The following is a 12,172-nucleotide window of genomic DNA, read 5'->3' on the forward strand; positions in this document are numbered from 1 at the left end:
TCACTGGGCAAAGCATTTCTGATTCACCAGGGTCTTCACAGCAGTCTTCACATCCTTGTTTCTGAGGCTGTAGATGATGGGGTTGAGCATGGGGGTCACCACCCCATAGAAGAGGGAAATGAGCTTGTCTGAAACATCCTGCTTGTCTGCCCCCAGGGGGTCCTTAGATTTGGGCTTCGCATACATGAAAAGAATAGTCCCATAGAAGATGACCACCACAGTGAGGTGGGCAGAGCAGGTAGAGAAGGCCTTTCTCCTCCCCTCAGCTGAGGGGATCTTTAGGATGGTGGTGAGGATGAAGATGTAGGAGACAAAGATGAACAGAACTGGGACCCCCAGGAAGATCACATTGGCCACCCCCATGCTGATCACATTCATGGAGATGTCAGCACAGGCCAACTTCAGGACAGCCAGGATCTCACAGGTGAAGTGGTTGATGACATTGTCCCCACAGAAGGGTAATTGTACTGCAAGGGAGATCTGCACCAAGGAATTGGCTCCACCAGCCACCCAGGAGCTGGCTGCCATGGGTACATAGGCAGCCTTGCTCATGACCACGGGGTACCTGAGGGGGTTACAGATGGCCACATAGCGATCAAATGCCATCATGCCCAGAAGCACACACTCTGTGGCTCCCATGGCAAAGGAGAGAAACATCTGCCCAGTGCAGGCTGAGAAAGAAATGGTTTTCCTGGGAGTGAGGAAGCCATCCAGGACTAGAGGGACTGAGGAAGTTGTGTAGCAGATGTCCAGGAAGGAGAGGTTCCCCAGGAAGAAGTACATGGGCGTGTGTAGGCGGGAGTCAAGGATGGTCACCAGGATGAGGACCCCGTTGCCCAGCAGGATCACCAGGTACATGGACAGGATGAGCACAAAGAACGTTTTCTCTAGTTTTGGATGGGCAGAGAGGCCAAGCAAAACAAATTCTGTCACAGCAGACTGGTTGAATGCTTCCATTTCAAATACTCTCCTGTATCCCTGAAAGTACTGAAGGCAGAAATACGTGTTTGTTTTCTGATGGCTTGCTTGAGTCACTACATGGGGATCACAGGGGCGCCTGGGTGGCTCAATGGGTTAAAGCCTCTGCCTTCAGCTCAGGTCATGGTCTCAGGATCCTGGGATCGAGCCCCGCATTGGGCTCTCTGCTCGGCAGGGAGCCTGCCTCCCCTCTCTCTCTGCCTGCCTCTCTGCCTACTTGTGATCTTTGTCTATCAAATAAATAAATAGAATCCTTAAAAAAAAGATATACTACATGGGATCACAATATGCAGTCCCTAAAATTATAAATAAACTTAACCTGTGGGATTCAACTAAAAGACCAAGTTATCTAAAGTTGGGCTGTGTATCAGTCAAAAGCATGAAATGCAGAATGTGGAAATCCAAAGAAGCTTAATAAGATCAAAGACATTTTTGTCTAGTCAATGACATTAATATACCTCAAGCAAAAATTACATGTCTGCATATGCTGTGTGTCTTCAACACTTTACAGAGAAGCAGGAGCCTCTGAGTAACTCTGTCTCTGTCATATAATTGGGACCTCAGACTAGCACAGCTCAGTGACACCAGCCATTGATGTCATGTGGCCCATTCCTATGGATCTAGTTCTCTCCTTGCCCAGCAAGTTTCTATTATAAGTGGACTTCCAACACAGTCTTATATGAAGAGAATATAATGGCTTGAAAACATAAAGTTACTTTAATAGTTTTCTTACACAGTATCTGGCTTACACTTCAGTATTTTGTGAATGTAGTTAGTGTAAATCACTTCATCTGATCTTAACTCTCTACTCTGGAAAATCTGATCAAATTGAATTTCTGGAGCCGACCACTTGCAGCTCCCACCAACGTCTCCAGAAACCTGACCTGCAGCACAGGCCTTGTTTGTCGCCTCCTGTGACTGCAGCTGAACTGTCTGCACCTCTGCTTCTCTGGAACTTGGGCCCAAGGAATGAAATCTTACCTGATGGTCAGAGCCCATTCATAATTCTCACCCTCGGGGTCAGTTGAGTGGGGCCTTGAGTCACACGCCTTCCAGTGCCACGTAGATGCTTTGCAGACATTGTCACAGGTACTTCTACTCAGCTGCCTAGAACATCCAAGCCAGAGTGTAGATCATCACAATTTTACTGCCAAAGAGATTGGGAACACCAGATGTCATCAGGGCCTGTAGCAGGGGACCCAAAACAGCATAACAGACAGTTAAAAACAGGCTGCTGAGTCCTACATTTGGAGATGATCTCAGAGATTAGTTTTTTGTTTGCTTGCTTTTTAAAGAAATGCTACTCATGTACATCGGATCCACACCAGTCTTGAGAATCACTGACCTCTTAGTTTAAAGGTGGAGAAACGGAGGTCTGGAGACAGGTTTGTGAATTACACGTGGCCCCGAAGAAGGGGTGCATTTTTCCTGATTGGTAATGATACAATGCTCAAAAGAGCTTCTCTCAGGATATATGGAATTAAGGGATAGAGAATTGTTTTTAGAGGAAGGCTCTGCCAGTACCAAGGAGTACAGAATTTGAGACTTGGCAGACTTTCCAGATATTAAACCAGTCCAGTCCCCTTCTCTTACCCACCTGTTACAGTGATCCTCTCTTAAGAAGTGATTTCTCTGCCCCTGCTTCAACATTTATACAACATATTGTTGTCAGGAAACTGGGCTGTTGATATCTGCCCTTTTTCTCACTTCTCCCTTCCTCCACTTGCCCTAAGACTCCTCTGGGCTCATGCAAAACAGACCTGTTCCCTGGCTACAGCTGCAGCCTTCAGAGCTTTTGAAATAGTTGTCTTGTCCCCAGTCCAGTCCTCCCTGCACACACTCACCACCACTGTGCACAACGAAGAGCTGGCCATAGACATCACCTGGCAATTACCCAGCATGGGATGACGTCTAGGCTGGGTCTGTGGCTCACAGGAAGGGAGGCCCCCTGGAGTGGAGAGGCTGCCAGCAAAGGGAAATGACTATCTTTGGTGTCACCTGCCCATCTGGGTGCTACCAAGCCATGACCAGGCCTTACAGACCTTATCTCTCAGAGCTGCTCTAGCAACATATGGATACACATTCTTAACATGGGCACATTGTCACCTACTGTCTGACTTCCTGGTGTCTCTAAATGACCCTGGGTATAGAGGGGTCCAAAGTGCAGCCACAAGTCACAGTCCATAGAAGCTACAGCTACTCACAGTGCCTTCGCCTGACCTTGGGGCTCAGTGAGACAAGGAGACAAAGGCTGTCTCTCAAGGCTGAGACTCAGCCAGGAGCCTCAGCCCAAAGGAGACTGTACCCTGTGTGGGCTGGCAAGCCATGCCTAGCTGTTGGACCCAGTACCCTCTTCCTTGCACTCCACACTTTCTCCAGAGGGCCCCATGATGGCTCTCTCAGGAATTAAGGCTGGGTTGCTTTGGGGCCAGGCTTTATCCCAGAAGCAATTTAAAGTTTGGTGAGAGGCTCAGAATTTAGACTTCACTCCCGTAGACCCAATTAGGCATTATTGTGAAGTCTACCCAACGCCCCCCTCTCACTCCAAGGAAATCTCAGCTTAGAACATCCTCTGGCCAGGTAATCAGAGTTCCACTGGGTTTAGATCACAACAATGGGTCCAAGATGGCTCTGTCATTGCCCTCAGAGAGCCTGGAAGGAAGAAGAACTGGGCCTCAGTGATTCAAATATTCCCAGGGAACTTTGAGTCAGGCAGATTCCCTGCCATCCAACATCCTCCCCTCCACTCAGTGACCCAGTGTTCATTCTCTTTCTCTCTCCCCTTCCCTCTCTCTCTCTCTCTCTCTCTCTCCCCCCACCCACCACTGTCCCTCTCACCAAACTGCCCGCCGTTCTGAACAACTGCTGTGAACATGTCATATGTACCAAGCCTTGTGCCAAGTATCAAAGAATAGAGATGGACATGATGACCAGGAATGGGTCTTTGTCTTCAGAGCAAGCCAGCAGAGCAGAAATATCTAGAGAGCAGGCATGGCTGAGAGAGCCACAGAGCTGTCCAGGAGGCTGTGCTCAGGAGGACTATGCAGAACTCGCCCAGGACAAAAATAACAGGGACGGGGGCAAGAGGGCACAGGGAGACATGCAGGAGGAAGAACTGATAGGATTTAGAGGTTAGTCTGGGAGGGATGCAGGCAGAGACAGGAGTCAACAGTGGCTAAAATCGCAGATGCTGGGAAGCAGCTGGTGACATGGAGGAGAGCCTGTCTGGGCTGGTCGGGATAGCTGCAGCACCATTTCTGACATTTCAGTCATCTGAATTTTCACACATCTTGTGTGCCCTGCTCATTGATTACTAGTAATAAAGATAGGACTGAAAAACAGTTCCTGTGGTTGAGGAGTTTATGGCCTACTGGATTTGTTATATTTGAGATGATGGCGAAATGTTGATATTAATAAGAGTTGCCATTAATTTATAACTGTTTCCTAGATCTTGTCTCACCTAATGTTCCTCAAGATCCCTTGAAGTAAATCTGAGTGAAACCTGGATATGAGCAGGTGGAGGGACCCTCCATTACTGGGCTCCAGCCTGGGATTCATGGTGTCTAACATCTTTGGCCTCTGGGAGCCTGTCTCTCCCTCACTCTTGGTTTTCTCAGGCCAAGGGGTTGTTACAGGGTTCATGCAGGTGGGCCTTGTCATTAGACAGGCACTGCAGTGTCAGTCTGATCTGGCCCCCCTAAGGCAGAGCTCTGAGTCCCCTGCCTCTAGGACTCTACCACACAGAAGACTCAACCACTCTGGCCCTACTCCTAATCAGCCCCTTCTCTTTTCCCTCTCACTCGACTTCAGCTTACCATGGCTCTGGGTTCTTAGACCTAACTGCCCATTTACTGTGGTTTCTCCTGCCTCTCCTTCCTTCCTTCCACCAGCTGCTGACTATGTCCTGGTGTTTGAGTTCAAGCTCCTGAGAGACAGATCTAAAGGGTTTGGTTAATCATCATCTAGTATAGGCTGCCAGAGAGCTTGCAGGTTAACTGCCCCTAGAACAGGAGTCCACTGGTCTAGTCAGGTGAGACCTGTGCCTGAGTGCTTCATGGTACAAAGCATGGAAACAATTTGAGGGGCAGGAGAACGTGGGCATACCCAGTAAGTGTGGCTTGCTGGAACGAAGCAGTGAATCAGGCAAGTATTACCGAGATAATCCAGCATTCAGACTTCAGAAATTATACCCTTGTGTCTCCACTGAGTGCTTGCTGTATGAACAGTCTCCTTTCCATGAAGAAACAAAGCCTTGACCCTCTCACCTACCATGGAGACAACTTCTCCCTCCTGCTTCTTCCCTTTTCCCTCTTCAAGGAAGTTCTGTTTCCCTGACCTTATAGCACCTGATTCCAGTCCTGGTTTTATCTCGAAATGGTGGTGGTTCTTTTCTGCCTTCACGGAGAATGTGCTAGAATGATCCCTGAAAGAATCTCAAAGCGTTTTTGAGCAAGGTTAAAAAGTTTTGACCAGGGATCTGGTCACAGGCCTTGTGAATTCCATGGATGTTATGTCCACATTTGTCCCCAGGAAGCCACAATAAGCAGATACCTCCCTACAAAATGCGGGAGTTGCTGGGGTTCAGAGTACCCCTTCAGTCAGCTCCACTCATCTTTGGCAAACTCACATTTACACACACCCAAACACATGGAATAAGGATGTTTCCGGCACATAAAGCTTTGTCTTGGCCAATTAAAACCCAATGATTCCCTGGCTGGTCTGACTGGGGCTTCTGTAGGCAGGGAGAAGAAATGAAGACAGACATTTTCAGCAATACTTCTAATCTCAGTGCCCTGAGATCCCACACACAGGGCTTGTAAGAAATCTCGCTCAGTGCTCCTCAAGTGTGACTACAGGCAGCTTTGGCATCATGTGGGAACTTGTAAATAATGCAGATCCCTGAGCACCTCCCTGGACCTACAGAATCAGTCTGGTGGTGGGTCCACCTCTATCCGTGTGTGTGTGTGTGTGTGTGTGTGTGTGTACGTGTTTGTCTAATCTCTGTATTAGCAAGTCCTCTGGATGATTCTGATGCATGCTAATGTCTGAGAAGCACTGGTCCATCTAGACGTTTCCTAGAATTGGAATCTAGTTATTCTTTGGAAGGAATCTAAGAGGAGGAGGGTGTTTTTTGTGAATGATCCAAGCGGCTGCCTAGAATCCCTCTGCTCTGGAGTCAGCTGTTCTTTCAGGCTTGTTTGCCCCTGGATCCTGGCCCTTGACCATCCACACCCCTGTGGACCTCCTCTGGGTCACTGTTCTCTGTGGTCTTTCTATCCTTGGGATCCACTTTGTCTGAGGGACCTCACCATAGAGTAAGTGGGACCCTAGCAGCCCAGAGGTGAAGGGGGGGGATCCCATAGATACTCTGACTTTGCATTTCAGGGGGCTGCTGGCCATCTCTTAGGGGGACACAGTAGCAATTGTATCCAGAGAGGCAGAGAAGGGCCAGCAACCCCAGGCCTCCAGCCACTCTAGACGTTTAGTCAGTGAGTCTCCACTCATGAACACACTGTGCACTAGAATGAATTCATCTTGTCTCCTAAAACCAGCAACCCAGTCAGTGTTTTCTACTTCAGTCCTGTCCCCAGCATCCACCCATCATCTGAGCAGGAAATAGTGACTCTACCTTCTTTCCTGCCTGCTACATGCAACCAAACTCTAGGATTGTATTTTGCATCCACCAAACATTTCCTGAACCTCTCTCTTCACTACCCCTCCATCCCTTCCCAGTTGACATCCTTATCTTCACTTGCCTTTTAGTGTTTCCCTGTCTCTTTAGTTCTGTCCTCCTGCCCCCAATCTTCCCCCACACAGTGTCCAGAAGGATCAACCTCAGACGGAAATTTGACCACAGCAGACCTTTACTTAAACTCCCTAAATGCCTCTGGAGCCCTCAAAGAAGTGTATCTCCTCAGGATGCCCCCAAAGACCAGCTAGAGTCCAGTCCCGCCTCCCTGCCCATCAGCAGGACCTGCCCGGAACACTCCGGCCATATTCCGCACTGCTGGCTGCACCTGCTCTCCTGCACCTGCTCTTCTGTGTCTTAGTTTATGCAGCTGCTGCTTCCTGGGATGATTCCCACTCCCCATTGTCAGGTCAGTTGTCACCCATGCCCTCCAGTGGTGTGCTGGTCAAGTTCAACAACAGGATCTCCAGGTCAAAAAGCCCTGATCTGGAGCATTTGCTGATTTCTTTGGTATAAACACTACCACGATGGCCAATTTCAAGCAACCAACGAAGTCACTGAATGGGAATTGGGCAGGGATGTACACAAGTGGTGAGGCAGTTCCAGCACATGATGGACTTTGGATCATTTTCCCCCAACCCCACCACCCGCCAGGAGGTCTGACCCCTGCCTCCCTCTGGGCTCTCCCAGCACCTAGGCATTCTCTTCTCCCTCTCGTGCACGTCCTCCCTTGGTCATTTCTCTTCATGTTCCTCTCTTGCGCAATCCAGAAGGCGGAGACGGTGGTCCCTCTGCACATCCCTGCCTTCTGGGCAGTACACACCCAGTGATTGCCGCCTGAATAAAGGAATGTACCCATTCTCTGGACCCACCCCCGTTCTTGGCCACATTCTGTCAGGGACTTCCGGGAGGTTTCAGAGCACATGCACAAATGACAGGGAGCTGAAAGGAAGTGATTTGAATAGATGCTGGGTGAGGATTGAGGAAGAAAGCAGCAGGTTGCTTCAAGGGCCTAATTCAACAAGTTGAAATTTAGAGGAAAAGTCTAAGTCTTCCACTCAGGGGACACTTAAGTGGCTCAGTCAGTTAAGTGTCTGTCTTCGTCTCAGGTCATTGTCTCTGGGCCCTGAGACTGAGCCCCACATCAGGGGCTCTCTGCTCAGGGAGGAGTCTGCTTCTCCTTCTGCCCCCCACCCTGCTCCCACATGCTCTCTCCTTCCCTCTTTCTCTCTCTCTAATAAATAAAAACAATCTTAAAAAAAAAAAAAAGGAAAAGAAAAAGTCCACTCAGGCTCCTAAGAGCCACTGCCTAAGCACGGAGTTGGGGGGATGGGCTTGGACATAGCACAGGAGAAAAGACTTGGGAATCAGAGTGAGTCAGGAATCACTGCCCAGCAGGCTGTTGGACCCTCTTAACAGAATTGTGATGTTTAGAGAGAAGGGAGGAGGGGTGGGAGGGAAAAAGCAAGCAGGCAGCAAACTTCCTCCAGTGCCTTCAGCATAATTAGATCTTGGGGATGATCTCCCAGAAGGATACGAAGTTTCTAAACTCAGTACCACTCACTTTCCAAACTTTAAATGACTTCAGGGACTAAAATGGTCCCGAAAAACACATTAGAATTTAAATTATCTTCTAAAGGCAATAGCCAGTCCTTTGGAGATTGTGCCTTGAGCACAGGAGGCAGGTGCAGGGGAGAGGACGAGCTGGACCCCTCACCATCCTTGTCACGTGTTCTGAGCCCTCACCCTGGCGCTTCAGACCCAGTGTTGCTATTTCTGATCTGTGGCCTCTTCCCAGCCCTCAGGAAACAAATGGATCACTTCTGTTCTCCATATTTCTGATCCAGGTAAGTGCAGGTTTCAATCATATCAGGATTTTCATTAGCAAGCTATATTTCTGTCATCAGGCTTGATTGTAATGGAGTAGAAGCTCAGGAAGGGGAGAAGCCCTGGCATCGATATAGTGTTATTCTCCCAGAGTCATATAGACCCAGCAAACTGCAAAGGTCTCTAAGAGAGATCATCTGGACTCATCCCACTTCATACACAGGGGACAGGGCTCGCCCAGGACCACACAACTCATAGTCTTTTGCACACATGCACTTGTCCCTTCTTGATTAAAACCATGGAGGGGGTGGGAGGCTCTATTTTTTTGTAGTTAAGAATCCAAAGTTCAGTAATAATATTGAGCTGTGTTTCTAGATCTGGTGATGATGGCATAAAGGGAATATTTTCTTCACATGATCCACATTCTTGGGAGAGGACGGGCCAGCTCAGGCTGGGACTGATTTACTGCCCCAACACGTACGTCACAAGTAACAGTGTGTCCTGGGTACAGAAGCCAGCACCAAGCTGGGGGCCATTCTCCGGACTGTGCAGCCACGTAGTCAATTCCTGAACAGTCTGTTTGCCTCAAAGAGATATATCAATGTTTTTAAGATGCTAGGAGAAAAAGGGAGATTGACTCTTGTTTATCGTTATGCTGAAGCCAAGCGATCTGTAGCTATTTGGAAGCCTGACATTTGGAAGAGGGATTAAAGTTGCAAAGAAGCAAATTTCAGCTCAGTCCAGGGTGAAGCTGCTTCAGAGTGAATGAGCCTCGTCAGGAAGTGCAGTGTCCCACGTCACTCGGGGACCCAAGTGCAGGTTGGAGGGCCAGGAGGAAAGCAGGAGGAGCTGTCTGCATTGGAAAGGGAGCACGTTGCTAACTAAATCCTAAGGCCCATTGTCAGCAGCATTGACGTGATTCTTGTGGTTGTTGCTACCACGGATGAAATCACTTGTTGGCATGGCCATTTGCCTGACAATTTTCCCCACTAGATTTTGAGCTCTTCAAGGTCATGGGCTGTGCCTTTCATTGCTGGGCTCCCACCACTGGGAGTGATGCCTGACAGAGCAGATGCTCCATCAGTGTCTGTCAACCGGAACTGACTTTTGATGGCACGTTCTTGGTCACAGCTACAATGCTAAGAGCCAAGGTGTGTCTCTGAGCTCCGCAGACATAACCAAAGAAGCAGTTGGAGTGCTGAGGGCACTTGGTGAGCTGGATGGGAAGTTCATGAATCTTTTAAAGACAGAGCAGGTAAATCTGAATGCCCAACACCCTCAATGTGGCCTACAAGGTTTTTTTTTTTTTTTTAATTGATCCAGAATAAATCCCAGTTTGGGGACCTCTTAGTCTGAAGAGAGATTCAAGTTTTCTAGAAAGAAATGGTGACAGAGTGAGTCTCGGGGCTTTGTGAACAGTCTCAGGGAAAAGCCAGGGTCTCTGGTGCAGGGATGTGGAGAATGAAGGAAAAAAGGGAGATTCAGTTAGAATTCTCCATAGTGTGGCCACAGTGCGCAGGAGGCCCCTTTGCTGTTCCAAATGTACCAAAGGATCAACAGATGTTAAGACCTTGGCACCGTGGTCTGAGCTGATTCTCTCAACAGGTGACACCTGGGGCAGGGGAGCTGTTGGCTCCCATCTGTCCCAAGAAAAGTGATGCTTGATTTTCTGATGGTTTTCATTTAGGCGGTCTTGTCTCCTGCATGCCTTACTCTTTTTTAAATGTGTGCCATATGTTGTATTTGCAAAATTCTTTATGGAAGTGATTTGGAAGACTGGAGCGATGCAGCTTTCCTTCAGCATGGATTTACATTTGCTTCTGATTTTGGAAGCACCACCACCGAGAACCAATTTCAGGGCTTGAGAAGAGCTGAAGCTGAGCTACGGCACCTGTAAACAAAGTTTCCTTCAGATTCTCTCCTACTCTCGTGGTGCTGCCCTTTTCGATGCCCTACCAAAAGGAGGAAGTGTAGTTAGAAGCCCTTCATGGTGAGCCTCGCACCTCAAAACCTGTCTCCCACCTTCAGGATCCTGTTCGTCGTGCTACTTAGCCTCTCAGCAGCCACCCCCAGATTCTATAAATGCCTTGGTTAACTCACAGCCTCAAATGCTACATTTCTCTGAATTCCACGATTCCCAGAATCATGACCTTATGGTTCTTAAGGTCGTACAACCTCACCAATGCTTTATGCAGATGTTTTATGTCATGGTCTAGTTTTTGTTTTTAATTGTCATATGCAGGAGAGTTTGTCCAATTTAACTCTTCATTCTTACTGGAAGCAGAAGTTAAATATTATTCTCTACTACATTTTTCCTAGAGTCCTATAGAGATGACCAAATTGTCAGAGTTATTCCCCAGCGGCTCCGCAGGGTGGGGATCTTTCCCCTGCTGCCCAGGCACTTTTGGAGTCAGAGAGTGCTAAAACTGACTGCAGAGAGCTCCTGCAGGTGACAGAGCAGATGCGTCATGGACAGGTCCAATCAGACCTCCCCTGGGGCGGGGTTCATCCTCCTGGGCCTCTCAGCCCACCCAAGGCTGGAGAAAATGTTCTTTGTGCTCATCCTTCTGATGTACCTGGTCATCCTGCTGGGCAACGGGGTCCTCATCCTGGTGACTGTCCTTGACTCCTGCCTGCACACGCCCATGTACTTCTTCCTGGGGAACCTCTCCTTTCTGGACATCTGCTACACAACCTCCTCAGTGCCCCTCATTCTCGACAGCTTCCTGACCCCCAGGAAAACTGTCTCCTTCTCAGCTTGTGCCGTGCAGATGTTTCTCTCCTTTGCCATGGGAGCCACAGAGTGTGTGCTTCTGGGCATGATGGCATTTGATCGCTATGTGGCCATCTGTAACCCCCTTAGGTATCCTGTGGTCATGAGCAAGGCTGCCTATGTGCCCATGGCAGCTGGCTCCTGGGCAGCTGGTGTCACCAACTCTGTAGTTCAGACATCCCAGGCTATGAGACTGCCCTTCTGTGGGGACAATGTCATCAATCACTTCACTTGTGAGATCCTGGCTGTCCTGAAGTTAGCTTGTGCTGACATCTCCATCAATGTGATCAGCATGGTCGTGGCTAATGTGATTTTTCTAGGGGTCCCAGTTTTGTTCATTTTTGTCTCCTATGTGTTCATCATTGCTACCATCCTGAGGATCCCCTCAGCTGAGGGGAGGAAGAAGGCCTTCTCTACCTGCTCTACCCACCTCACTGTGGTGGTCATCTTCTATGGGACCATCCTCTTCATGTACGGGAAGCCCAAATCCAAGGACCCCCTGGGGGCAGACAAGCAAGACCTTTCAGACAAGCTCACCTCCTTCTTCTATGGGGTGGTGACCCCCATGCTCAACCCCATCATCTACAGCCTCAGGAACAAGGATGTAAAGACTGCTGTGAGGAACCTGGTACGTCAATAACACCTAACTGAGTGACTCTCAGTGATTTCCAAGATGCCAGAAGGCAAGACCTCCAAACTCCTCATTGTTTTCATGGGGGAAATGGTAACCCAAAGTAGAGAAGGGAGCTTCCTAAGGTCCCTGCTGTAGACCCTGTGACTAAGACTAAAAAGTAAACTGGTTCTCTATCTATTCACCCACTCATTGTTCCATAGTTAATGGAGCTTTTGCCTATGACCCTAGAAGGGAGGAGACTTCACATTTCTAGAAATGTTGGCTAGTTGTT

At 48.7% G+C, this 12,172-nt stretch overlaps 2 protein-coding genes across 2 annotated transcripts; one reads left to right on the forward strand and one right to left on the reverse strand.

The window, feature by feature from the left end:
* Positions 1–957, reverse strand: LOC116869524 (olfactory receptor 13C7-like). The gene has a single exon (XM_032860862.1). The coding sequence runs from the start codon at positions 955–957 to the stop codon at positions 1–3; it is 957 nt and encodes a 318-aa protein (XP_032716753.1).
* A 10,005-nt stretch (positions 958–10,962) lies between these two features.
* On the forward strand, positions 10,963–11,907 carry LOC116869525 (olfactory receptor 13C7-like). Its single transcript, XM_032860863.1, has one exon. The coding sequence runs from the start codon at positions 10,963–10,965 to the stop codon at positions 11,905–11,907; it is 945 nt and encodes a 314-aa protein (XP_032716754.1).
* Positions 11,908–12,172: the final 265 nt, after the last annotated feature.

The sequence above is a fragment of the Lontra canadensis genome, unplaced genomic scaffold, assembly GCF_010015895.1.
Source record: "Lontra canadensis isolate GAN:19392208 unplaced genomic scaffold, GSC_riverotter_1.0 scaffold19, whole genome shotgun sequence".
In the NCBI taxonomy this organism is placed as follows: domain Eukaryota; kingdom Metazoa; phylum Chordata; class Mammalia; order Carnivora; family Mustelidae; genus Lontra; species Lontra canadensis.

What these genes read in the sequence shown, in the direction of transcription:
- LOC116869525 (XM_032860863.1), top strand. Translation starts at nt 10,963, where the DNA reads ATGGACAGGTCCAATCAGACCTCCCCTGGGGCGGGGTTCATCCTCCTG.
- LOC116869524 (XM_032860862.1), bottom strand. Translation starts at nt 957, where the DNA reads ATGGAAGCATTCAACCAGTCTGCTGTGACAGAATTTGTTTTGCTTGGC.